Raw genomic sequence first — 26625 nt, forward strand, 5'->3', positions numbered from 1 at the left:
CATCGCTGCTGAGGCTTCCTGCCGTTTGACCTTTAGCCCCCAGGACTGAAGAGGGTTTCCAGGACCTTTTTTCTTCCTTGTGTCTCAGAGTGTCACTGGCTCTCTGGGGTGATCCATTCCTTGATGGTACACTCAGCATGCATTGGGTCGGGGTAGGACTGCAGCAGTCACTTGCTACCACAGAGGCAGCTAGTTGCCAAAAAAGGTGGGTCCAATGCTGAGCGTCCCTGGTGGCTGACACAGTAAAGAACATGCCTGCAATGCAGGAGACATGGCTCCAGTCCCTGTGTTGGGAATATTTCCTGGAGTAGGAAATTGCTATCTACTCCAGAATTCTTGCCTGGAAAATTCCGTGGACAGAGGAGTCTGCTACAGTCTATGGGATCACAAAGAGTTGGACAGGATTGAGCAACTAACACTTCACTTTCTAGTCTGGAAAGGCTGAGTTTCTGCTGCTCCCCACCCTCTCAGCCTCAAGGGGAATCTCTTTCTCATCTGACACCATTGCATCATCCCCCAGGCTGGTCCATGGGTTGGCCCAACTTCTTTTTCTCTTTGAGATGTTCTTGCCTCCTGGGTTTATGAGGCAGGGTGGTGGTGGTTCATTCGCTAAGCTGTGTCCAACTCTTTGTGACCCCATGGCCTGCAGCACACCAGGCTTGCCTGACCTTCACCATCTCTTGGGAGTTTTCTCAAACTCATGTCCATTGAGTCTGTGATGCCATCCAACCATCTCATCCTCTGTCACCCCCTTCTCCTCCCGCCCTCAATTTTTCCCAGCATCAGGGTCTTTTCCAATGAGCTCTTCACATCATGTGGCCAAAGTATTGGAGTTTCAGCTTCAAAGTGAAGAATTGCTTCCATGCATTTGGGGGTGAGCTGCCATTTTAAAATTGTTGACTCCGTCTCGGGCAGGGCCATTGAGGCCAACACGAGAGGCACCATTCTGTACTGAGGACTCTCTTCTGCCTCCACCACCTGCCACCCTCAGCTCAGGAAGCCAAGAGCAGCGGTGGCCAGAGCTGGGCTGGTGCAACCTCCAGGGAGGGCTGTAGGGTAACAAAAGGTGCTGCTCCCAGAACTTGAGAGGTCTGTGTTTTGGGTTAATATAGCATCTCAGTTGAGAGCAGGGCCCTGGAGCCAGACTGACCAAGGTTTGGATCCAGCATCCCTGAGACTTGAATCCTCACAGTGACTTCTGTTTTCTGTGTCTCTGTTTTCCCTTCTATAAAATGGAGAAAGTAATTACAGCTCATAGCTCATAGGTAGTTGTGATGATTAGAAAGTAAAAGTTGCTCAGTCATGTCCAGCTCTTTCTGATGCTATGGACTGTAGTTCATGAAATTCTCCAGGCCAGAATACTGGAGTGGGTAGCCTTTCCTTTCTCTAGATGATCTTCCCAACCCAGGGATCGAACCAGGGTCTCCTGCATTTCAGGCGAATTCTTTACCAGCTGAGCTACCAGGGAATCCCAAGAATACTGGAGTGGGTAGCCTATCCCTTCTCCAGGGGATCTTCCTGACCCAGGAACTGAACCAGAGTCTCCTGCATTGTAGGCAGATTCTTTACCAGCTGAGCTGCCACGGAAGCCCTGTGACGATTAAACAAGTTAATATACATAGAAAGCTGGCATAGTATCCCAGGTTCTTTCCATAGTGGACTTAGTGCCCTAGAGATGGTGGATAAATCACATAAGTTCTCAGCGTGTTGATCCTGTTTGTCCAGTCCTCCAAGGAAGGATTTGCTGGGGGAAATCCCTATGGGGGGAAATTGGGAAAGGGAGCTGGAGGGGGAGGCTGGGAGAGCCGCAGGTCTGACCGTGAGGGAGAGAGAGAGGGAAGGAAGGTTGTCAGGAGGAAGCATCTTGGACCCCAGTGCAGTTTGGAGAGAAGACAGAGGCTGCTGGGGAGTCCTCCAGCCAGTGTGCCCGACAGAGGAGGCTCAGGTCTCCCAGTCCTGGGCTGGGAGCAGCCCGTGGGAAGCAGGCCTTGGGGCAGAGGGAGCACTGGACTTGCCAGCACAGCAGCTGGGGCCCTTGGTCACCCAGGAAGGTCAGAGGTCTGTCAGCTTAAAGTGAATGAAATTTCTTTGAAAGATGAAACCGGCAGTATTATTCCAGGAAGCCTGGAGCTGTGGGTGAGTTCCGGGGGACCTCCCTGAAACTCTCTGAGGTGCCCGAATTTTGCCGAAACCCCCTCCTCCACCCTTGCCTGAAGGCTTAGCAGGATCCCTTTCTTTCTTTCAGCCACCAGAGCGCCACCCCCCAGGCACTTTCAAAACAGGTAGATGCCACCTGCAGCCACCGTGGATGGGGCAGGCTACGGGAGGAAAGCAGGGTCCAGCGCCTGCCCGCAGTCAGAGGAGAGGGTGGAGGAGTGAGTCACTCTCCCTCCCTGGGGAAGCCACCTCCCTGGACTGTCGTGGTTCCTGCTCCTACCTGTCACAGCGCTTTGCAGAATAGGCCCTTGCATGCCTCTCCCCTTGCTGGTGGAAAATGAAGTCGCAGGAGCATTCAGTGAGCCCCCGAGCTGCAGCAGCACACGCCGCGTCTCCAGCTGGAGCTGGAGGACTGGTCCCTGTTTCTCTGCCTGGGCCACACTCCCTGTGCACCCCCCTCCCCAGGCCCGGGTCTTGGGGCCCAGTAAGGGTCCTCCTGCCCTGCTCTCTGTCTCAGTCTCTCTTCTGTCTTCCCTTCCAGGCTAGGAAACAACCACATCACAGCCGCGGGAGCCGAGGTGCTCGCCCAGGGTCTCAGAACTAACAACTCCTTGCAGTTTTTGGGGTAGGTGGGATTCTGGGGTAGAGGGGCAGCACGCAGGGGTTGAGGGCTTGTGAGGATTTAGGAGCCTGTGAAACCAACTCTTCAGCCCCAAGATCTCCGAGACAACCCCCACCCCCTCACCCCCCCTCCCGCCTCCACCCCCCCTCCCGCCTCCACCCCCCCCTCCCGCCTCCACCCCCAACTCCCGCCTCCACCCCCTGCCCAGGCTGCAATGGGGAGGGAGAGCGTGGGCAGCCCTTGTTGCCTCTGCCTTGCTTTTTGCTCAATAAACAGGAAGCTCAGGATGTCAGGGTTGGGGGAGGGCAGAGCCCAGAGCAGTGGCAGGAAGCCCTCTGGTCCTCCAGAGCGCTGGAGCTGTGTTTCTTACCTTGGTCTATATGTGGGAACCACTGGGGAGCTCCTGAAGAAGGCCACTATCTGCCCCAGGCTAATTAAATGAATTATCTACATACAAGGTCTGGAATCAGTAATGTAAAAAAGCTTACCAGATGATGTGCAGCCTGGGGTGAGAGCCAAGGAGAGAAGGAAGTGGGGAGGTTTGGACCCTGGACCTTGGATGGGAGGAGGCTGCACCAGGTCCTACAGAGCCCTGGCTTCCTGTGGGGTCATGCCAGGCAGGGGAGAGGGGTCGGACACAGGCGGGAAGGGCAGTCCACAGACCTCAGGGCCCCAAGTGGGGCTTTCTCTGTTTGCTGGGCAGACAGGCTTGTACCTGTCCAGTCCCCTGGAGCTTCTTTCCTGTTCTGTCTTGCCCTGGTGTAAACTAGGGTCTATTTGAAAACAAAACAAAACAAACAAACAAAAAAAAATGGGGATTTTAGAACCCAAGACTGTAGGAAGAATGACTTTAGAGCCTAGGTGTTCCAACTCATTTTACAGACAGGCAAGTTGCCCATGGGCTCTGTTTGAGCCCCGAGTGGGACTGTGTTGCTGGAGAGATAAGACCTTGTCCAAAACGCATTAGTAGCATCACAGAGTCTAGGAGAGGGTGGCCTCGGCCCCCACTGAGCTCCTTCCTTCTTGAGATCACATCTGGGGTGTTTAGCTTTCAACACCTGTTTATGAAGGTACCTGTCTGGGCTTGGTCTTGTGCTAAAACCCTCAAGCACTATCACGTGATACAAACTGTTATGTAACTTGCTTTTTTTCTTAACACTGTATTATTATACTGTATTATAACACTGTATTATTTTGTTCATATCCCATGACCTCACTTTTAAAAAGAATAGCTGCTCAGTATTCCAGTGGTTTGATGTCGTGATGTGTTTAGTTAGTGTCAAGCACACTTTAGGTTGTGGGCAGGTTTTTGCTATTACAGTGTCACACCCTGGAGTGTAGAGCGGTGCTGGCATGGGGCCAGAGCTCAGTAAGTGTTCACCTTATGAGTGAAAGTGCAGTGAGCATCCCAGCCCTCTCTGCCCATGTGGGCATCTCCGGGTCCATCCTCACTTCCCACATGGGAAATGGCCAGGTGCCAAAGTATGAGCTGGGCTCCATCTTTGAAGGGGGTGTTTCCCAATTAGGGTGGGTCTGAGGAGGAGAAGCCAGAAGGTGAAGGAGCTTGAGGCTCCGAAGGAACTGGAGGCTCTGAAGGAACTGGGGATGTAACAGAGGAGCAAGAGATGAAGAACTAGTGTTTGGAAGAAGAGTTCGCCTTGTTCTGGGTGGTCCTAGAGATAGCGAGGGACTCCTGGGTGGCAGTGAGCACAAGCAGGTCTAACCCAATGTCGGAAAATGTCACAACTGTGACTTGGCATTGAGAATGAGTCCCCATCCCTGAGAATATGCACTGGGTGGGCCTCTAACTATTTTGAAAGTCTGATTTAAAGAAACCAAAAAGTCTAATTGAAGTTTTTCCATCCCTCCAAAAAGATGGAGGCAGGCTCACTTTGCTGGGACCTGAGTCCCCCTGAGACCTTTCTGGGACTGGGGAGTCCTGCTCCTCTGCCTGGGGCTGCAGAGAGGAGGGGCACGTGTCTTGAACACAAAGCAGGTTCTCACTGACACTGTTTATTCTGTTGAACCTTTCAGGTTCTGGGGCAACCAGGTGGGTGACGAGGGGGCCCAGGCCTTGGCTGCAGCTTTGGGTGATCACCAGAGCTTGAGGTGGCTCAGGTAAGCCTCAGAGTTCATCCTGCAGTTGGTGGGGGAAGCCAGTGTGAGGAGGGAGGAGCTTGGGCCAGTTTTGAAGGTCTGTGAACTTTATTTTCACCCCACTGTGTTAGATAACGGGATGAGAAGGAAAGAGCACTGGAGTTGAAGTCAGGACACCGGAGTCTTGCTGGGTGACGTTGGATCCCTTTTCCTCTCAGGAGTCTTGATTCCCTGTCTGTACTCAGAAGATCTTGGGCTGGATCAGATAGTTTAGTCGCTCAGTCGTCTCTGACTCTTTGAGATCCCATAGACTGTAGCCCGCCAGGCTCCTCTGACCATGGGGTTCTCCAGGCAAGAACACTGGAATGGGTTGCCATTTCCTCCTCCAGGGGATCTTCCCAACCCAGGGACTGAACCTGGGTCTTCCACATCTTCTGTGTCTCCTGCATTGCAGGCGGATTCTTTATCCACTGAGCCACTGGGGAAGCTCTGGACCAGATACACTTTTTAAAAATCATTGTTTCCTTTAGGCTGTCCTGCGTCTTTGTTGCTTTTCTCTAGTTGTAAAGAGCAGGGGGGCTGCTCTCTGGTTGCAGTGCAGGGTTGCTTTCCTCTAGTTGTAAAGGGCGGGGGCTGCTCTCTGGTTGCAGTGCGGGGGCTTCTCTTGTCGTGGAGCATGGGCTCTAGGGCACGCGGGCTCAGTGGTTGCTGCACGTGGGCTCTAGAGCACAGCCTCAATAGTGTCATAAGGGCATATGGGATCTTCCTAGACCAGGCATTGGACCCGTGTCTCCTGCACTGGCCGGTGGAGTCTTTACCACTCAGCCGCCAGGGAAGCCCTGGATCAGCTACACTTTATCTCAAGAGTCAATTCCAGTCTGTTAGTGGGAGCTGCTCAGCAAACCATGTTGGGAAGGATTCTAAAAAACTGCTTCTGGACTTAATGAGAAAGAGCACTGCAAAGGATTAGTCTGAAATGGAGCAGACCAGGACTTGTGGCAATGTGTGCCGTGCATTTTGCCCTCCTTGAGTTATCTTTGAGGTCCCTCACTGCTCTGACATATTTTTGTTTTTTGACTACATCCAGCCTGGTGGGGAACAACATTGGCAGCGTGGGTGCTCAAGCCTTAGCATTGATGTTGGAAAAGAATATGGCCCTGGAAGAACTCTGGTGAGTTTAGGGGATTCATTTCACTAGGGAAGCAGACACCAGCCTTTTTTCATTCTCTGGCCTCATCTGTGGAAGCTGATGTGTGTATAAGACAAAGATGGATGACTGAGTGATTGGGTGATTGTGTTTGTCTTTGTCCTAAGTGGCATGAAGTTTATAGAGCCTGGCTAATTCTTTTCATTGAATTTTTCAAGCCAGTATGATTGGTCTGTTGGTTTGTGAGCTTCCTCCATGGCATATAATAGTTCAGAGCACAGACTCTGGAGTCCAGCAGGCTGAGCTTCAAGTCCTGCTGTGATCTTAAGCAAGCTAAGTAACAGTATCTGAATCTCAGGTTTCTTACCTGTAAAATAAGAGTATGGATGCTTTCAACTATTACATACTTTTGTGAGAATTTAATGAGATAACACCTGTAAGTAGCTTTGTATAGTGTCTGGCATATGTGTAAGTGCTCCATAAATGTGAAATTGTAATAGGATAGTGTCTCAATGGACATGAACTTGAGCAAACCCCAGGAGATAGTGAAGGACAGGGAAGCCTGACATGCTGTAGTTCATGGGGTCGTAGAGAGTCAGACCCGACTTAGCAACTGAACAACAGCAAATATTTCTACGACTGTTGCTGCTACTACTACAATGATTGCTGTTGCTACTGCTCCTAGTGTTTTGCTGTTTCAAGGCGAATGTGAGTGCCTAAGAACCCCGGATATGAGAGTCAGGGTCATGGGCAAGGTGGAATAGTTTGGGGGAGGTTAAAAGATGAACCATGAATCATATTTATCCTGATTCCAAGCTTTCCACCCTTTAGATGCCACTAGTCTAGCCTTCTTATGACATACTCTGGGCAGTTCCAAATTGTATCAAGGAGATAAAATGCTGAATGTTTGATTTTTTTTCCAGGAAGCATAAAGATACTGAAACCTATTGAGCATTGCCACAAAATGGATATTGCTGATGGTTCTTGACTGTCAGTAGGGTTCACTAGCTCAGCCAATGTACCATTGAGTATATCCTGATTAGGCTCCACAGCTTGGAAATCCTTGTTAGAGAATTGCCCCACTGTGAATGTATTGGTTATGACTACATTAGGCTGTATGAGATGGAAAACCTCCATCTAAAGTAACTAAAATCAGTAAAGAATTGACTTAAAAAAAAAATGTACATGCAGTTTGGAGGTAGGCAGCATACGGCTGCTATGGCAGCTACATATGCCCAGCAGGAATCTGGACTCTCTCTCATTTTGATCTGTTACATCCTCAGCATGTGGCTTTGTTCTCATGGTTAGTTGCCTCGTGGTTACAAGGTGGCTGCTGCAGCACCTGCAGCACTCCTGTATTTCAGTTTCAGCCTCTGTATCTAGGAAGGGCAAAAGCCTGGCTCTCTATGTTTCAAAGAGCATTCACAGAGTCCCCGTCTGTCAACTTCTCCTTATGTGTTGATGGCCATGTGGATGTCCCTTAGCCAACTCTGGCTGCGGTGGAGAGTGGGAAATGTAATTCTTTCACCAAGCACATGGCTGCTCCAAATGAAATTAAGCTTCCATTAAGAAGAAAGAAGCAGAAAATGGATCTTGAGTCACCATGACATAAGGGAACTTCTGTGAAGGAGCCCTGGGGCAAATTCTCTCCCAGAGATGTCCTAGAAATTGAGGACCCTTACACTTTGCTTGACCTGTTTTTACTTTATTGGTTTTCAGATGTTGGATATTCTTAATTGACAGGGGTGGGGCACATGGGTTTATTTTTATTGGCATCATCTTATATAATAAACGTCGCCAGTCAACTGGGTTTTCACCTTTATTCTTGCCAGCCTGGAGGAGAACCACGTCCAGGATGAAGGTGTATGTTTCCTCGCCAAAGGACTTGCAAGAAACTCAAGTTTGAAAGTCCTGAAGTAAGGAATCTGTAAGCAGGAGCTAGACAGTAATGATCGGCCTTGTGAGAGGGTGTTTCTGAATAAGAAATCTGGGTGGCTTCCCAGCCTGGCTAATTCACACGAGGTGGCCCCCTAGAAAACAGTCTTTCGGGGTCCTCCCGAATACAGGCAGGGGGTAGTGAAGTGAAGCTGGGGAGGAAGAGTAACCAGAAAAGGGTGTCATCAAGCTGGTGATCACTGGGGACCACTGGGGTGCAATCCTGTGGGCACGAGGCTGCAGAGGTATTTATCCACCAACTGTCTCTCCTTCATGTATTGAGGTGTACTTGTGGGGATATTTGTTTTCCGGTGCTTCTGGCTTGCCCTGACCATGGTTAATCATGCTCCTGGGGTCCGCAAAAAGATCTCCTACAGAGGGTGGTGGTCTCCCCAGCAAGCAGCCCTCAGAGTTAGAGGTGAGAGCTGAGGGAATATGGGTGGGTTGCCCACAGCATCTGCTCTGTGGCTTATAGGACATACCCTTTTGCCTCTCCAGGAGTCTTCCCTTACTTAGACAGGAGATTTCTGATGGTCATCTCCAGTGGTTCCTCTTGGTGTGTGATTGATATATAGACAGGCATTTTTGCTTTTACTCATATGTGCATGCATCCATTTATATATTGATCCAAGAAGTGTTTCTGGAACACCCACTCTGTGCCAAGCTCTGTTTGAGGCACTGAGGATAGAGGGATAAAAAGGCCCTGCTCACACAGCTCTTAAATTTGAATAGGAGACACAGATAATAAGCAAGTCAACAAATTCATGAGATAATTTCTGTTAGTAATATGTGCTCTCAAGAGAATTCAAGAGAGAGATGGCAGGAGAGGGCAAGGTAGCTGCTGCTGGGCAGGGCCTCTAGGAAGGTGACTTAGGACTTGAAACCTGAATAATAAGAAGGGTCCTGCCATGCTGAGATCTTAGGGGTATGCATTCCAGGTGGGCAGAACAGCAAGTGCAAAGGCCCTGTGGCAGAAACAGGCTTGGTGGTTTTGAGAACAGAAGGAGGACCTGTGAGGTTGGACTGTAGTGGGTGGTGGAGTGAGGCAGAGGTGGGAGGAGCTGGCCATAGCTGCCTTAGAGCCCTGGGAAAGAGCTCGGAGTTTATTCTGAGGGTGTTGAGGAGCCTTTGGTTTTAATGAGGGCAGTCATGTAATCTGACTCATATCATCCAAAGATCATGCTTGTTGCTTTGTGCAGAACAGGTGGAGGGAAGGTAAGATGGAGGCAGGGAGACCAGACAGGAGACCCCTGCAGTCTTCCAGACCAGAGATGGAGCCTGGGCCAGGGTGAGGGAGGGATGCCGGGCACAGGAGCTTGGGAAGCTCCCTTGGGGGACCGGGGAAGTGATGGCAGGACCACTGGTGGCGGACTCGGTGGGCAGGGACGCATGCCACAGGGAGAGGGGTGGCAGATGTGAGCAGGAGCCCGGCCAGTGGTCACCACAGGCTTGTGGAATGCCACACCAGCCATGCTCCCAAAGGTGTCATTTCTCAGGGGCATCAGGGCACCAACAGATGGCTCCTTTCTCTAGAGGAGAGTGGCCCCTGCCCTGGCAGACATGGCCCGGGGAAACACTTGCCTCCCGAGACAGGCAGACAGCTGCCTCTGGGAGGGCGGCTGCTTCGCTGCCAGCCCGCCATCCACTCTGGCAGCTCTTGTTTGTGTTGTTCCACAGGGGCTAGGAAGTTGCCAAATGTTTGAGGAAAACACTTCCACTCATCACGTGGGTGATACTGGGGCTCGGGGGGCCCGGCTGAAGCCTGGGTTTATCTGAGCTGGGATGCCAGGCTTTGCACACGGTGAGGGGCCCTTGGCGATACCTGGTTGATGACTGACCAGGTGCGGATGAGGCATGCTTGTCCTCCGTCACTGTCATAGGCTTACCCCGCTTGACCCCCACAGGTGTTAGGCAGTGGCAGCCGCCAGGCCCCATGCTGGCTCGGTGGGAGTCTTATAACTCAGCAACGCTGAACTGTATCCTCCTCCACTGTTTCTCCATAAAAATTGAGTTTCTCACCGATCTTAAAAAAGAAAATCAAAGCCTACATTCTTCTTCTAGGCGTAATCTCTGCCAAGCGTTGATTAAGAGCACAGGCTCTGGAACCTAATGGCTGGGGTTTGGCCCCAGCTTCACCATTACCAACCGTTCCTACTTGGACTGGTAACTCAGTTGCCTCAAGTGTAGACAGGGTAAGAATTGAACCCTCCTCACAGGGTTCCGAGCATGTGCAGAGGTGATGTAGGTTATGAGCAGTGCATAGTAAGAGCTCAACAGAAATTGGCTGATGTTATTATTAGCCCTGCCTTAGGTCAGCATCTCAGAAGTTCCTGACATTGTTGAGGGGGAAACCAGGTAGTACAGATTATCTGGAAGGACAGCTGTGAGCAAGAAGACGGGGCAGGGACCCTTGAGCTCCCTGTGCGATAGAGCAGCATTCCACTAGCTATCTGTTTAGTTCTTGTACTCCATAGTTGCCGTAACAATGTTGTGTAAGTTTCTTTTGTACAACAGTGTGAATCAGCTGTATGCATACACAGGGCTTCCCTGGTAGCTCAGCAGGTAAAGAATCCACCTGCAATGCAGGAGACCTGGGTTCGATCCCTGGGTTGGGAAGATCCCCTGGAGGAGGGCATGGCAACCCACTCCTGTATTCTTGCCTGGAGAATCCCATGGACAGAGGAGCCTGGTGGGCTGCAGTCCACGGGGTCACAGAGAGTCAGATGTGACGAAACGACTAAGCGCAGCACAGCGTGTGAAGCTGCTCGGTCGTGTCCAACTCTTTGTGACCCCGTGGACTGCAGCCCACCAGGCTCCTCTGTCCATGGGATTCTCCAGGCAAGAATACTGGAGTGGGTTGCCATTTCCTACTCCAGGGGAATCTTTCCAACACAGGGATCGAACCGGGTCTTCCGAATTGCAGGCAGGCTTTTTACCATCTGAGCCACCAGGGGCTCCAGAGCACAGCATATGCATACATATAGTCTCCCTCCCCTTGAGCCGCCCTCCACGCCCCCATCCTGCTCCTCTAGGTCATCACAGAGCCCTGAGCTGAGTTCCCTGTGCTCTACAGAAGCTTCCCACTTAGCTGTCTCTTTAATTCTTATACTTCGTGAGGTGGGTACTCTTTTAGGCTCCTTCTACAGATGAGGAAATTGGGACTCATCTGCTTGAAATGAAAAAAAGAAATAGTGTAAGGTGGATTTGAGCCCTGGCACTAAAATGCATGTGTTTTTATTACTGTGTTAGCTCCTTCCTAAGGGAGCAGCTACTTAATACTCATCTGGTGAATGGAGGAGCGAGGGGTACGTTTCACTTTGTGGATGAATTCATTGGGAAGCTCAGACAGGAAAAGGACGTACATGCTGAAAGGGCAGGTGGGCTTCAGGAGTCCAGCCCCCAAAGCCTCTTTTAATTGAATAGACTAGCCAAAAAGCAAGCATCCTCAAAGTTCCCCATTCTATCTTCCTCTCTAGGCTGTCTAACAACCACATCACCTCCCTTGGGGCAGAGGCCCTCCTGTGGGCCCTTGAAAAGAATGACACCATTCTGGAAGTCTGGTAAGACCCCTGGCAGGCCTCTTTAACCTCTCTGAGCCTCGGTTTTCCAACATATAAATTGAGGTGAAGGGAGAGAGGAACTTTAGAATTTCTAAGATCCTTTATGACTCAGACCTTCAGTCCTGTTCTGCATGGGATGAATCTGGTTCCCTGGGAAAGATATCTTGTTGTTTCTAAGCAGGGACCAACTGTCTCTTTTTAAAATTGTGTTTGTTCAGAAACGTCTCTGTTCTCGGCAATCGTGTGGGATTTGGGGTGTGGTTGAAAAAGGAAACAGAGAAAGGAACTCCGTTCCTGCCCCACCACCGGGCCATTACATCTGACTTCTTGGGTCTGGGCAGCTGTATGAGACCCTCTACAGTTTTAGGTGGATGTTACAGTGTTTCCAAGTCTTTATTTGTAACAAAAAGCCATGTTCCTTCATGTATTTGAAAAAAGTACTGCGTCACAACTTCAAAGGTTTCTCCTTCTTCTTCCCAGGGATCTATTTATTGCTCAGATAATAGAAAGATTTCCCCTGATTTAACATTTTATGAGTGAATGTTGCTATATATGTTTCAGGCACTGAGCTAGAAATCAATATTTAAAAATGAGGACATTTCCCTACAACTTTTCTATCTTTCCGAAGTTTCTCAAAAAAGCTGGCAACTCTGGGCCCCGATTTAGAATGGCAATAATTAAGCAGAGTAGAGACCAACCGACCCCATTCAGCCAGGTAGACCTTCTCAGGCTCAGCCCAGCCCTGTTGAGCCGTCTCGGACCCGTTCCCTTTGGCTGCTGTGTATTACATGCCTCGTCCCTGAAAGCTCCTGAACCCTGCTTTAAATATGCAGATTTGTCCTTCTCTCAACAAGCAGATCAAGGCAGTAGCAACTGTAGCTATCAAATGATGAAGTTAAAAATAAAGGCTTCTAAAAATCTGTCCTGCGATAGGGAGATTTTCTTTTCTGTGCGATTGTGTAATCCCTCTAGGCTGTGAGGGCCTCGATCTTGGGTAGAGAGTGGGTTTTTTTTTTTTTTAAACCATTGCACAATATTGAGATATGTCACATTCTGTGTCCAGGGGGAGCAAACCGACATCAGGTTGATATTTTAAGGGTTCTGATGTTACTAGCAGAGCTTGGGAGGACATTGGGACTTGCTCATTGCATTCTTGACAGCTTCTGCTGTTGCCTTAAAAAGAATGGCCGGCCTTGAAGAGTCAGGGCTGGCTGGGCCCAGCGTGGACTCTGCAGAGTCACGGAGGCTTGTTAAATCATGCACAGTGATTCATGAGCTGCCCTGGCTAACAGAGGGTAAAACCTGCACAGACAGCTCTCCCAGGAGAGCTGCAGCTGGACGGTGGCAGGGGTGGGGGGTGGGGAGGGGCAGGCCATCCAGGCACAGGTTTACAGGTTTACAAAGCAGCAGCTTCCTGATGGAAAGCACAGCTCTGGTCCAGTCCTCACTCAAACCTCTCTATGCTTTATCCCCTTCAGGCTCCGAGGAAACATGTTCTCTCCAGAGGAAACTGAGAAACTCAGCCACCAGGATACCAGACTCTTGTTCTGATGTCTCCAGGCCAGCGTTCAGCTCAGTGTGTTTGGGAAGAGGCCATGGGTTTGGATCCCAGGATGGGACGACATCTGAGAACAGCCCACTCAGATGGAACCCGGATCTGCCCAGGGCCAACCCAATAGGTCACCTTTGTTCTAGCACAGGAAAGCACATCAGTGCCCTGTGGAGTAGACTTCACCGAGTCTCAACTTTGCCATCAACTTCTTGCCAAGATTCAATCCTGGGATGTTGAAGAGGGGCAGCCTGCCTGTACAGGATGGGGCTGATCTCAAGTTAAGGTGACCTGCGTCAGGGAGGCCCACGGATGCCACTGAGTATTTATGGGTGTAGAGAGCTCCCCACGAGGAGGGATACTTGGGAAGTAACTGTTTGCTTTGTCTTAGCTCGTGGTCATCCATCAGGTTGTTCTCTACATCAGGTTTGTCCACTCATCCTGGACCCTTCACATGGCACTTCCTCTGTGGTTGAGATCCGGAATGTAGGCATTCTCACCTTTGATCTTTCCCTTGTACCCTGGCCCTGCTCCCACCTTCCCATCCACCTCAACCCTCCCTCCATCCGGGGTGGGAGGGGCTACAACTCACTCTGCTCTCCTTCTGGTACTTAAGACAGTATTGAAAGGGGACAGGTGACATACATGTGTTCCTCAAGACATTCTAGAGTTTCAAGAAAAATATGACTGCCCAGCAACTGGACTTTTATTTCCAGTGAAATCAATTACTCTTCAGTTAAACCTTTGGGAACAACTCCTTATCCAAATGCAACTTTTAAAATTAATCTAGGCCATGGAGGAGGAAATGGCAACCCACTCCAGTATTTTTGCCTAGAGAATCCCATGGACAGAGGAGCCTGGCGGGCTACAGTCCATGGGGTCGCAAAAAGTTGGACACGACTGAGCGACTAATATTTTATTTCCTTTATGTACTGTGTTTGCAGCGTTCTGAATTAGCTGAGGAAATTGAATTGTGGACTTCTGACTTTATGATCAAATTATGTTGACGTGGGTTCTTTAGCTTTTAAAATGACTCACTTTGTTTTAGAGAGGTAGGAACCAGTCACTTCTTTGATTCTTGAAATGTTGGATAGAATCCTGAACCGCAGATGCCTGCGTTTTCCTTTTCGCTAAGGTTCTCAAAGTTATTTTTACTCTGGAATCAAGTATTTTAAATTGTCTTTTTTTATTTTATTATTTTAATGGCCTCCCACAATGATTATTTCTAGCAACTTGTTTTATAAAGTTCTGGACCTGGAGTTCCCTAAGAACTGCATGTTCCTTTCAATTAGGAATATACCCTAGAAGAAGGTGTATGTTCTGTGCAGTTTCAGAGCAATAAGCAAGCTGGCACATGCATAAAAGTTAAGACTTGGGTGCTGAACCTTTTGATAGCATAGTGTTTTTTTTTTTAATGATACATAGAAGCAAAAGGACTAAATTCTACTTTAAAAAAAACATAAAACATTAACTTCTTGTTTAAATCAATGACCTTCCCGTATATTCAAAATGGAGCAAAAAACCCAAACTCATCATTTCTATTAACATTGCTTTTTTTAAAAATCAGATCTCTGAAATGTTAGAAACAATGTATGAAGTGCCCTTATCTGCTCAAACCTAAGGAAGAACATTTTTATTAAGTAGTGTTACACGGGAAATGATTAGGTTTCAATTTTGTAGTAGTTTAAAAGTGCTACATACTACTTGAAATTATTGTTTACAGATTAGTGACACAGGCTGGGAGGGAGGATCCGGTTGGCCTCTGATTTCCGGATGCCCTCACACACACAGTACTTCCAAACTCAAGTCCAGCCATAAGCTATTTTGCTAACATGTCAGAGTAATCTGTATTTTTGTATGTGATTTCTACTTTTATAGATTTGTTTTAAAATAAAACACATTTTTATAAAAATGAAAAAAAAAAAAAAATTAATCTAGGCCAGAATTTTGAACACCACCAGGTCTCTGATGCCTGTGAACTGAACTCTGGCAGCAGACTTCCAAAATATATTCATAAGAGATGGTTTGGTTTTGTTTGTGCTAGGCTGCTTTAGGATATAAAGTTATAGATCAGAAGTTTACAGGACAAAATCAAAGGCCCTTCCTTATAAAACAAATGTTTTTCTCTGAAATTTTCAGAAGCTTCTGTAAACTGTCAGGTGCTGGGCAAGTGTTATTATTTTCAACACTGTTATTTGTGGAAAACTGGTTAATGTTTATAAACCACTTTGTTTTATTCTCCCTAGTTCATGATTTTATAAAAAAAAACAAAACAAAAAAAAAAAACACATGACCATGAATGTTATGCTGTAAATAATCACAGAAGATAAAACTATTGAGTCACCAAAGCTATCTTCATTGTGACCAAACACAATGAAGTATTTAAAAATACTCTGAACATTATCACGTATTAAAGCACAATATTCTCCTTGAAGGGAGGAGACATGATGTTTCAACCAGATAATTGATTGCTTAAGGCACAGGCAGTGTTTAGAAATAGCCTTGCAATCAAAAACACATTTGGCTTCAGTTTAGAGAAGTCTAGCCCAGCATGGAATTTTAAGTTATAGAGGAACCTCACAGTGTCCCAGCAGAAACGCAAATGAGAGAGATGCAAGCGGGCCCCTGGGCCTCCCTCCATTCTCTCCAAGTGTCTCCAGGGGAGAAGGATGGAGAAGACTGGGGAACAGTTCTCCTCTGCAAGCAGCCTCATGGGTAGGCCTTGGTGAAATAATTCTTAGCTGAATTTAATTAGCAAGGACTCAGGTGGCTGCTCATCAAGGTGGAATCAGCTTCCTTGAATGGTTTCCTGTGTGTCTGGTTGGTTAAATACTGTGACATCTCCCTGGGCCCCTCCCCAGTAAGGGCATGTGTGTGGGTTCTCTTCATTTGTTTGAATTTATTTTATTGAGGTATGGTTGATTTACAGCGTTGTGTTAATTTCTATACAGCTGAATGATTCCGTTATACATATATGTACATATTCTTTTTCCATTGTGGTTTGTCACAGAATTAACTATTCATAGTTCCTTGTGCTATACATTAGGACTTTGTTATTTATCCATTCAATATATAATACATTTGCTAACCTCATAATACATTTGCTAACCTCATAATACATTTGCTAACCTCAGTCTCTTACTCCATCCCTGCCCCACCCTCTGCCTCCTTGGCAACCACAAGTCTGGCCTCTGCGTCCTTTGTCTGTTTATGTTTTGTAGATATGTTCATTTGTGTTATATTCTAGATTCCATTAATAAGTGATATCGTGTGGTATTTGTCTTTCTCTTTCTGACTTACTATGATAATTTCTAGGTCCATCCATGTTGCTGCAAATGGCATTATTTCATTCTTTTTTATGGCTAATATTCCACTGTGTATATATCACGTTTTCTTTATCCATTCATCTGTCAGTGGACACTGAAGTTGTTTGCTCGTCTTGGCTTTTGTTAACAGTGCTGCTGTGAACATAGAGGTGGGTTCTCTTTGTTGGCGGCATCAGGTTTTTCCCAGACCATTCTTTTGAATAGAGAAGGTCAGGAGGAAGATGGAGGGGGTCTGCTTTCTCAGAGGATTAGACAGAGCAGCCTGTTTGCATGTCACCATCTTGGATTACAAATTCATCTGAACAAAAAGACACCATGCCTATCCTCTAGGTACTGATGGGGAGGGCAAAGGGAGAAGTAGGCAGAAAACAAATAAGCTGGAAAATATATAAAATAAGGTCTACTGTGGCAAGTGCTAGGAAAGAGGTTCAGGATAGAGGGAACCCTTCAGACTGGGGGTTGGTCAGAGACAGGTCCTGTGAGGTGACAGGTAAGGTGACAGGCCCCCAAATAAGAAACTGACTATGCAAAGAGGGAAGGGGTCAGGGGGAGCATTCCAGTCACAGGGGACAAGCTGTACAAAGACCCTGTCATGGGAGAGGGCTTGTAGTGCAGCAGGCTGAATAATGCCCCTCCCCCCAGTAGCCAGGTCCTAATCCCTGGAACCTGAAAATGTTGCTTTATGTGGCAAAGGGACTTAAAAAATGTCATTACAGATATTGAGATAGGGTGACTGTCCTGGATTATCTGGCTAGACCCTGAATGCAACCGCAAGGGTCTTCATATGAGACGCAAAGGCAGACTTGACCCAGAAGAAGGCAAGGTAACCACTGAAGGAAGATGCTATACTGCTGGCTTTGAAGATGGAGGAAAGGGCCTCATGGGCCAAGGATTGCAGCTCGAGAAGCTGGAAAAGACAAGAGTGAGTGAGTGAGTGAAAGTGTTAGTCATTCAGTCATGTCCAACTCTTTGGGACCCCATGGATGGTAGCCTGCCAGGCTCCTCTGTCCATGGAATTCCCCAGGCAAGAATACTGGAGTGGGTAGCCATTCCCTTCTCCAGGGGATCTTCCTGACCCAGGGATCGAACCCTGGTTTCCTGCTTTGCAGGCAGATTCTTTACCATCTGAGCCACCAGGGAAGCTCCTAGGAAAAGGCAAGGACACACATTTGCCCCCAGAACCTCTGAAGGGAGTGTGGTCCTGCAGCTACCTTGGTTCTAGCCCCATTTTGAACTTCTGACCTCCAGGACTGGCGGTGGTGGTTTAGTTGCTAAGTCTTGTCCGCCTCTTGGGATCTTGTGGACTGTAGCCTGTCAGTCTCCTCCTTCCATGGGATCCTCCAGGCAAGAATACTGGAGTGGGTTGCCATTTCCTTCTCCAGGGCATCTTCCCGACCCAGGAATCGAACCCTGGTCTCCTGTGTTGCAGGCAGATGATTTACCAACTGAGCTATGTGACCTCCAGGATTAAACAGAGTTAATTTGTGTCATCTTTTTAAAGATTGATTTTTTTTTTTTTTTTTTTGCCTGTATTGGGTCTTCATTGCCAAACATGGGCTTTCTCTAGCTGTGGCGAGCAGGGGTTACTCTTTGTTGTAGTGTGTGGGCTTGTCATTGTGGTGGTCTCTCTTGTTGTAGAGCATGGGCTCTAGGGAGCACGGGCTCAGTACTTGTGGTATGCAGGTTTAGTTGCCCTGTGGCATGTGGGATTCTCCACCAGGGTTTGAACTTGTGTCCCTGCATTGGAAAGCAAATTCTTAACCACTGGACCATGTGTGTTAGTCACTCAGTCGTGTCTGACTCTTTGCAGCCCTATGGACTGTAGTTCACCAGGCTCCTCTGTCCATGGAGTTCTCCAGGCAAGAATGCTGGAGTGGGTTGCCATTCCCTTCTCCGGGGGAGCTTCCCAACCCAAGGATCAAACTCCAATCTCCTGTATTACAGTCAGATTCTTTACTGTCTGAGCCACCAGAGGAGCCCTCTGGACTGAGGAAAGTCCAGTTTTTGTCATTTTGAAGCCACCAAGTTTGGGATCATTTGTTACAGCAGCCACAGGACACTAATACAGTGTGTTTGAGGCAAGCTAAGGGGAGAGTCCACCACGTGGGTCTGCAGAGATAGGCAGGGCCAATTCATGAAGGGCCTAGTTGACCATGGGCAAGAATTATGGTGGGCTATTGGAGAGTTCTAAGGAGTTCTAAGTGACCCATGTAAAGAATGTCTCTCTTCTTTCTGGGTGGAGAAGGGACTGGAATGCACAGGGGTAGGGGTGAGGGGAAGGGGAAGTAGAGAGACCATCCAGGAGCTATGGCAGGGGAGGGGCCACTGGGCAGCCACCAGGGGCATCAGTGGAGGTGGAGAGACATGGATTCCAAGACGTTGTAGAGGTCGATTCTGAAAGGTTTGCAGATGGATTGGAGGAGAGGGCTGAGGGAGAGGGAGGACTGAAGGATGATGCCTAGATGCCTTTGTTGTTGCGTGTTGTTCAGTTGCTCAGCCGGGTCTGGCTTTTTGTGACTCTGTGGACTGCAGCAAGCCAGGCTTCCCAGTCCTTCACCGTCGCCCGGAGTTTGCTCGAACTCATGTCCATTGAGTTGATGATACCATCCAACCGTTTCATCCTCTGTTGTCCCCTTCTCCTCCTGCCCTCAGTCTTTCCCAGCAGCCCAATGATTTTTTTATTGGAGTATAATTGCTTTACAATGCTGTGTTAACTTCTGCTGTACAATAATATGAATCAGCTATATATACGCATATATCCCCACCCTCGTAAGCCTCCCTCCCTTCCCCCACCCCACCCCTCTAGGCCACCACAGAGCTCCGTGCTGAGCTTCCTGTTCTTTACAGTAGGTTGCCACTAGCTACCTGTGTTACACAAGGTAGTGTATATATGTCAGTGCCACTCTGTCAAGACTCCTAGATTTCTGACTTGAGTAACTAGGGACCTGGGGAAGACAGGTAGGTTTGGAAGCAAGAGAGACTTATGGTTTGGATTTTCCAGTGTGAGGAATCTAAGTGGAGAAGTCAAATGGAGACGCCAAGTTAGAGCATGGGTCTGGAGCCTGTGGGAGTGATCATCACCAGATATAACAGCATGGGGGGCCTCAACATTAAAAGATGAACACGGCTCATTGGGCTCGGATGACATAACCCAGGGAGGGATTATGGGAAGAGAAGAGATCAAGAAAGCCAGGTAAGGGTGGTACTGAAATCTTGACGTGTGACTACTATCAAAGCTCAGAGTTGATGTTTCCTAACTTGCAAAAGGCCAGTAGATCCATCCAAAGCATTCTAGCCCAGACAACTTGCAAATTAGGACTTAAAATTCTCCAACAGGGAGGTTACCTGAAAGATGTGTGCTTGTGGCCAGTGGCTTATCCTTGAGCAGACAGATTCCAGATTTATAGCTCAGAATATATAATTCTTCCATGCAGAAAAAAAAAAAAAGGTACCAGAGCAACAGAATTTTTTAAAGAGCTTGAGACTTTAATTAGATTCACTATCAACTTAGAAGAAAAAAAAAAAGTCAATCTGAGTATTTTTTTCCCCCAAAACCTATAGTGCCAAAACCAGATGCTGAAATGAATACACCCCACAGAAATGTGGGAGGTGGAATCCGATTCCAAGAGGGCTGAGTTGAGATTACATTCAGCATCATTATTGCACCAACATCTTCACGCCTCCCTTTCTGCTTGGGAGATTGGTGCAGCCCAGTGTGTGAGGCACATGGCAGTCAGGCACGTACCTGGGTACAGCCTGTACCAGAGAGGACTCGGGGCCTCGGGCCCTGGGTGGCAGGTTACCAGCGAGCAGCAAGGTCATTAACAAGACCAGGGACTGACCTGAGCAGTTGCCCTCCAAGAATTACATGGCAGGAGACTGTAGTTGGGCACGCTGGCAATCCAAGCTTTTTGGAGTCCCCAACATTTCCCTCTGTTTCTCTCTAAATTTAATCCTACTTATCATCACGTCCAGAACAATCCACAAATCCAACGCCTAAGTGCTGCCTGTCCCCCTGTCAATCATCTGAAAATCGTTCCTCTCTGGACGGTTGCAATCTGTCCCCTGGCAGTAGAAGTGCAGTCCTGACTGCTGGACTGAACGGGAATTCCCTGCATCTCTTCTTTGGAGGCTCAGACGGTAAAAGCATCTGCCTACAATGCGGGAGACCCGGTTTTGATCCCTGGGTGGGGAAGATCCCTGGAGAAGGAAATGGCATCCCACTCCAGTACTCTTGTCTGGAAAATCCCATGGACTGAGGAGCCTAATAGGCTATAGTCCATGGGGTCGTGAAGAGTCGGACACGACTGAGTGACTTCACTTTGCTTCTTCTTTATCTGGATCTTCTTTCTTGACACCTTTAGTTCCTCATCTTCCTCCTAGGGGTGCTCTCCCCCACCCCTAGGAAGCAAGGGGCTTCTTCGGGGCCCATCTTTGCCTGATCACTCACTGGTCTCTCTGCTTGACCCTTGTCCCCTTGGAGTGAGCCCATTAAAACATAAGTCAGAGGAGCCAGGGCTCTCATCTAAACTCCTCAGGGCTTCCCACTGGGTGCCGGGTGAAAGTCAAGGTCTTCTGATGGCCTGGACCACCCTTGAGCTTTCTCTGGCCTCACCCCGGTTACTCACACCCCTGTTCTCTGCACTCCAGCCACAATGGCCTGTCAACTGTTTCCTGACAATGCCAAGTGCACTGCGGGTCCCAGACCTTCACGCTTGCCTTTTCCCCACCATGGGAACATTCTTCCCTAGACAGCAACATGGCTGCCTTATTTACTTCTTGTCTTTGTTCACATGCCACTTTATCAAGGGAGCTGTTCCCTGAACAATTCACCAAAAATAGCAGTCCCCGACCTCCTCTTCTCCCCTGTTCTGCTTAACCCTGTCTTCTCAGCACGACCAGCTCATCGCCGTGGTTTCTTCCTTCCTCTAGGATGTCAGCTCCGTGAGAACTCAGGCCATGCTCACTGCAGCGTCCTCAGAATCCAGAATGATGGCTAGTACATTGCAGGTGCTCAGATATTTCGTTTATTTCTGGCTGTGCTGGGTCTTCGTTGCTGTGTTCGGGCTTTCTCTAGTTGCAGCGAGTGTGGCCTACTCGCTAGTTGCAGCGCGAGGGTTTCTCACTGCGGTGGCTTCTCTTGTCGTGGAGCACGGGCTCTAGGGCAATCAGGCTTCAGAAGCTGTGGCATGTGGGCTGTAGTTGCGACTCTCGGGCTCTAGGGCATGGGCTCAATAGTTGTAGCACATGGGCTTAGCTGTTCTGTGGCATGTGGGGATCTTCCTGGCCCAGGGATGGAACCCACGTCTCCTGCATTGGCAGGTGATTCTTTACCACTCAGCCACCGGGGAGGTCCTCAAATACTTGTTGAATGAGGGGAGAATTCATTTGCTGGAAAGAAGCAGAAATAGAAGGCAGATCATAATAATGAGTCACTTTCCCCATCGACACTTCTACTATCTCCTTCCTGAGGGAGGAAGGCTGCCTGGGACCTGGGATTATTCCTGATGTGTCTGCTGCTCAAAATGAGATTCCAGTTACAGCACGAAGATCTCAGTGGGAAGCATGAAACTTTCACTCTGTGTGTGCTTTCTAAATCACACAGAACTCATTTGTTATCAATAACAGCAAATAACTCTGATGGGAAGCATGGATTTATAGTTCGGTTGGATTCACTTAAAGATGATTAAAGCATTTTAATCTCTTTTATTTTATGAGAGAGCTTTAAGGTAATGGGAGTAAAAGCCCCCAGACGGAATGTTCAGTTGCAGCGGTCCCCAACCGTTTTTGGCACCAGGGACTAGTTTTGTGGGAGATATTTCCACAGACTGGAGTGGTGGGGGCTGGTTTCAGGATGATTCCAGGGCATTACATTTATTGTGTACTTTATTTCTATTATTATTACTACACTGTGATATATAATGAAATAATGACACACCTCACCATACTGCAGAATCAGTGGGAACCCTGGGCTTGGTTTTCCTGCAACTAGACGGTCCCACCTGGGGGTGATGGGAGACAGTGACACCCTAAGTCCAGATGAAGCTTTGCTTGCTCTCCCACTGCTCATCTGCTGCTGTGGGGCCCAGTTCCTAACAGGCCACAGGCCTGTACTGGGGTTGGGGACCTCTACTCTGTTATGTCTAGAGTCTGCCCTCACTAAGAGAGAAGCACATCCCTGAGATGGAGGGCTCTCGACTCAGCCATGATTGCAACACCATGCCGGTTTATCATGGAAAAAGCACTGGTAGGGTGTCTTTGCCTGTGCAGACACCTCATCCCACTTAGCCTCACGGTTTGTGGCTGTTGCTGTTCCGTCACTTAGTCATGTCCGACTCTTTGTGACCCCATGGACTGCAGCACGCCAGGCTTTTCTGTCCTTCAGTATCTCCTGAGGTTTGCTCAAACTCATGTCCATTGAGTCGGGAATGCCATCCAACCATCTCATCCTCTGTTGTCCACTTCTTCTCTTGCCCTCAACCTTTCCCAGCATCAGGATTTATTCCAATGAGTCAGCTCTTTGCATCAGGTGGCCAAAGTATTGGAGTGTCAGCTTCAGCATCAGTCCTTCCAGTGAATACTCAGGGTTGATTTCCTTTAGGATGGACTGCTTTGATCTCCTTGCAGTCCAAGGGACTCTCAAGAGTCTTCTCCAACACCACAGTTCAAAAGCATCAGTTCTTCAGTGCTCAGCTTTCTTTATGGTCCAACTCTTACATCCATACATGACTACTGGAAAAACCATAGCTTCGACTATATGGGCCTTTGTTGGCAAAGTGATGTCTCTTGCACATGTTCACAGGAGTAGTGGGGAAATGACTAGACCCATGGGAGGCTGGACAAAAAACTGGCAGTTTCCATTTACTGAGATGGGGGAGATGGAAGGGTTACTGTGGCACTGCAGAATATCAAGAGGTCGCCTTGGGTTGTGCAGATAGGCTGTAAAGTTTACCCTGGACTTGGTGAGGCTGGAAGTAGAGGGTAGCCTGTGGGCAGCAATTTGGGGCAGGTCTCATGATCACCATGACCAGTGCCATGAGAAGGTTTTGTTGAGTCCTGACTGGATGTTACTGTTAGTCACAGGTCCCTACCTGGTGACCGGGAGGGTCCCAGCTCCTGGGGGAGAGAGCTCCATTCAATTCAATGCTTTTGTTGGGTCCTGCTGTGTGCAGTAGAGAAGTGTGCAAGATAGTGTAGAATTACAGTAGTTGTTCAATTGCTAAGTCATGTCTGACTCTTTGTGACCCCATACATTGTAGCATGCCAGGCTTTCCTGTCCTTCACTATCTCTCAGAGCTTGTTCAAACTCATGTCCATTGAATCGGTGATGCCCTCCAACTATCTTATCCTTTGTCGTCCCCTTTTTCTGCCTTCAGTCTTTCGCAGCATCAGGGTCTTTTCCAGTTACAGTTACCACCCTGTTTAACACCCTTCAGAGGGCGCCCAATGCCCTTGAGTTAAAGACTAGCTTCCCCTTGCTCGTGGCTCACTAGGTCCTGCCTGACTGGCTCTTTCTTGTCCACACTTTCGGTGCTCGGCCTCCCCTTCCCCAGTTCCTCTAATATGTCATGTACCATGGTCCCTTTGCTTGGGGTGCTCCCCTCACCTTGACTACCAGTCACCATTCCTACTTTATCTTTTTAAAATTGTTTATTTATTTTTGGCTACACTGGTCTTTGTTGCGATGTGGGGGCTTCTCATTGTGGGGGCTTCTCTTGTTGCAGAGCACAGGCTGTAGTCCCGGGGGCTTCAGTAGTTGCAGCTTTCGGGCTCTAGAACGTGGGCTCAGTAGTGTGGCACACGGGTGTAGTTGCCCTGCTGTCTGTGGACTCTTCCTGGAAGAAGAATCCGTGTCCGCTGCATTGGCAGGCGGAGTCTTACCCACTGCGCCACCAGGAAAGTCCCCCACCTCGTCTTAAAGATGACTTCCTCAAACAGGTCTTCCCTGAGTGCCCAGTCACCTTTGACGTGTGCTTAGAGCAGTTCTCCTTCTGAGGTTTCCTCTAGTCTCCCTAATTAAGTGATTGTGTAATTATCTCTTTAAGGTCTGTCTTCCTTGCCAAGGGGCGAGCGAGGCTGGCATCTCTCTCTTACACTGCTGTGTCTCCTGCTACCGGCTCAGTAACTCAACCACCAGTTGCCTGAAGCCAGGGCCAGGCTGAGTGGAAGAGGCTGTGGGTGGTGGGTAGATGACAGAGGGGATCAGTGGGGCCTGGAGCCATTGGCAAAGACTCTGGGAAGCAGGTGGATTCTGACTAAGCCTTAAATGAAGGAGGGTTTGGAAGGCAGAGAGGATGGGCATGTCAGCTGGAGAATCCATTTAGAGATAGAAAGAGCCCTGGCTTGCAATTAGGAGGATCAGGGTCCCAGTTCATCTCATGGGTGACTGTTGACATGTTGTTTTCTCCCATTTGCAAAATGAGAGGCTGGCTTACCAAGGACTGCAAATAACAGCACCATGACACTATTCTCCACTTCATCCCCTGGCGGCCTTTCTCTTCCCTGTGAGCCTGAATACAGCTTAAGAATTATTTTCAACACAATATTCTAGGGGTCATTACCAATTGATGGGAAATGGTAACTGGGATAAGCCCTATTTATCTGGTCTGGCTTAGAAGACTGTCTCTTGGATGAATTTGAGCTCTGCCAGTGTCTGATTCAGGGAATCTGTGATCGGAGCGCTGACCACTGCTGGTAGGGAAGAAAGCCTTCCTGAAGCCTCCTACGGCTCAGCAGCATCAGCAGCCATCATCAGGATGTGAAGGGCTTCCCTGATGGCTCAGTGGTTAAAAAATTCACCTGCCAATTCAGGAGACACGAGTTTGATCCCTGGTAGGGCATACCCACTTGTCAAAGAACAACTAAACCCTTGCGCCACAACTATTGAGCCTGTGTTCTAAAGTCCAGGAGCTGCAGCTGCTGAGACTGGCATGCCCTAGAGCCCATGCTCCACAACAAAAGAGGCCACCACAGTGAGAAACTTGTGTACCGCAACTAGAGAGTAGCCCCTGCTCTCTGCAACTAGAGGAAAGCCCACACAGCAATGTAGAATTTGCACAGCCAAAAATAAACACAATTTTTAAAAAAAGGACACAAATGTTCTAGGCCAGGAGCAGCAAATCCAAATGCCTTTAGGAGCTGGCAGACAATGTAAGTGCCAGCAGGATCAAATAGGGAGTGGTGAGGAGTGTGGCAAACTAGAGAAAGTGAGAGTGCTTGTCCTGTCTAAAAGGATTCAGTCTTTCTCCCCACTCCACTGCCTCCTTCTCACTGTATGGTAAAGCAAAAACAGCCCTCAGGCTGTTCTTTTCTTCCAGACAGCCAGACTGTGATTTCTGAATCCTATTGACTTTTTCTTTTCTTTCTTTCTTTTTTTTTTTGAGAATCTCTATCTAGGGAACAGTGTTGCCTTAAGCCACACTTAAGAGTTAAACCTCTTGATTTCCATTTGATTGCTTTCTCCTTCAGTGTGATCATGTGGACATATAAGGATGGACCAAGGAGGGACAAGAGTGGATTGAGGTTTTCAAAAGATGTCCATTTCATTCTGGGTGTTTATGGCAAGAGAGATGGGTGGCCTGCTTGCCAGTACTGTTAGTAATCACTCATGTGACTTCTTTTAGGGACTAACTGGTTTAAATTCCCCAGACCTTCAGAAATGTCACTTTCCATTGAGGAAATTTTCCCTCTCATCATTAAACACACACACACACAAATACACACCCCACATGTCTTCCTTCCTCAGTATTAATCACCTTCTCCTATAATTGGTACTTAAAATGTCAAAGGAGAAGAAATTAATTAACAGGAGTATCCTGTACAGCAAGGCATGCTGCAAAGCTCTGGGACTGATTATAAAAAGCACTTCCTTAAATATTTTGAGCACTTTTGGGATTCAGAAACCTCCCTTCTAATTGAAGGATCTTTAACTACACCCCAAGTCCTGGCTGGTGGCCAGGGGTGCAGAGCCACAGGAGGCCGCGTGTGGAAATTCTTTCTCCACCTCAGGGAGACCTCCCTCCATACTAGGATAGGTGGCAACGGAGGTTCAGAAACAGCAGGGGCCGCAGGCAGAATCTGAGAGGAAAAGGTTTAACATTACTGAGTTACTGCTGTGTCAGGAACTTTACATACGATTTTTCACAACCATCCTGTAAGACAGGCAATCCGATTATCTCCATTTTACAGATGGGGAAATTGAGGCTCAGAGTGGTTGTGAGTTCCCCAAATCA

General features: G+C 48.3%; 1 protein-coding gene across 12 annotated transcripts in view; it reads left to right on the forward strand.

Moving 5' to 3' along the window:
• Nucleotides 1-16185, forward strand: part of NOD2 (nucleotide binding oligomerization domain containing 2) — a 38191-nt gene extending 22006 nt beyond the window's left edge. For 8 of the 12 annotated variants that reach the window (XM_069552761.1, XM_069552759.1, XM_069552755.1 and 5 more), the window contains 7 exons: nt 2699-2782; nt 4814-4897; nt 5964-6047; nt 7856-7939; nt 11435-11518; nt 12997-13857; nt 15006-16185. In XM_069552761.1, the coding sequence (XP_069408862.1) occupies nt 2699-2782; nt 4814-4897; nt 5964-6047; nt 7856-7939; nt 11435-11518; nt 12997-13069 (493 nt within the window). In that variant the 3' untranslated portion in view covers nt 13070-13857; nt 15006-16185. Of the gene's footprint in view, nt 1-2698; nt 2783-4813; nt 4898-5963; nt 6048-7855; nt 7951-11434; nt 11519-12996; nt 13858-15005 lie in introns of all 12 variants that reach the window. The other 4 variants (XM_069552764.1, XM_069552765.1, XM_069552766.1 and 1 more) reach the window with 3 other exon arrangements.
• Nucleotides 16186-26625: the final 10440 nt, after the last annotated feature.

This window comes from Ovis canadensis, chromosome 14 (assembly GCF_042477335.2).
Source record: "Ovis canadensis isolate MfBH-ARS-UI-01 breed Bighorn chromosome 14, ARS-UI_OviCan_v2, whole genome shotgun sequence".
Classification (NCBI taxonomy): domain Eukaryota; kingdom Metazoa; phylum Chordata; class Mammalia; order Artiodactyla; family Bovidae; genus Ovis; species Ovis canadensis.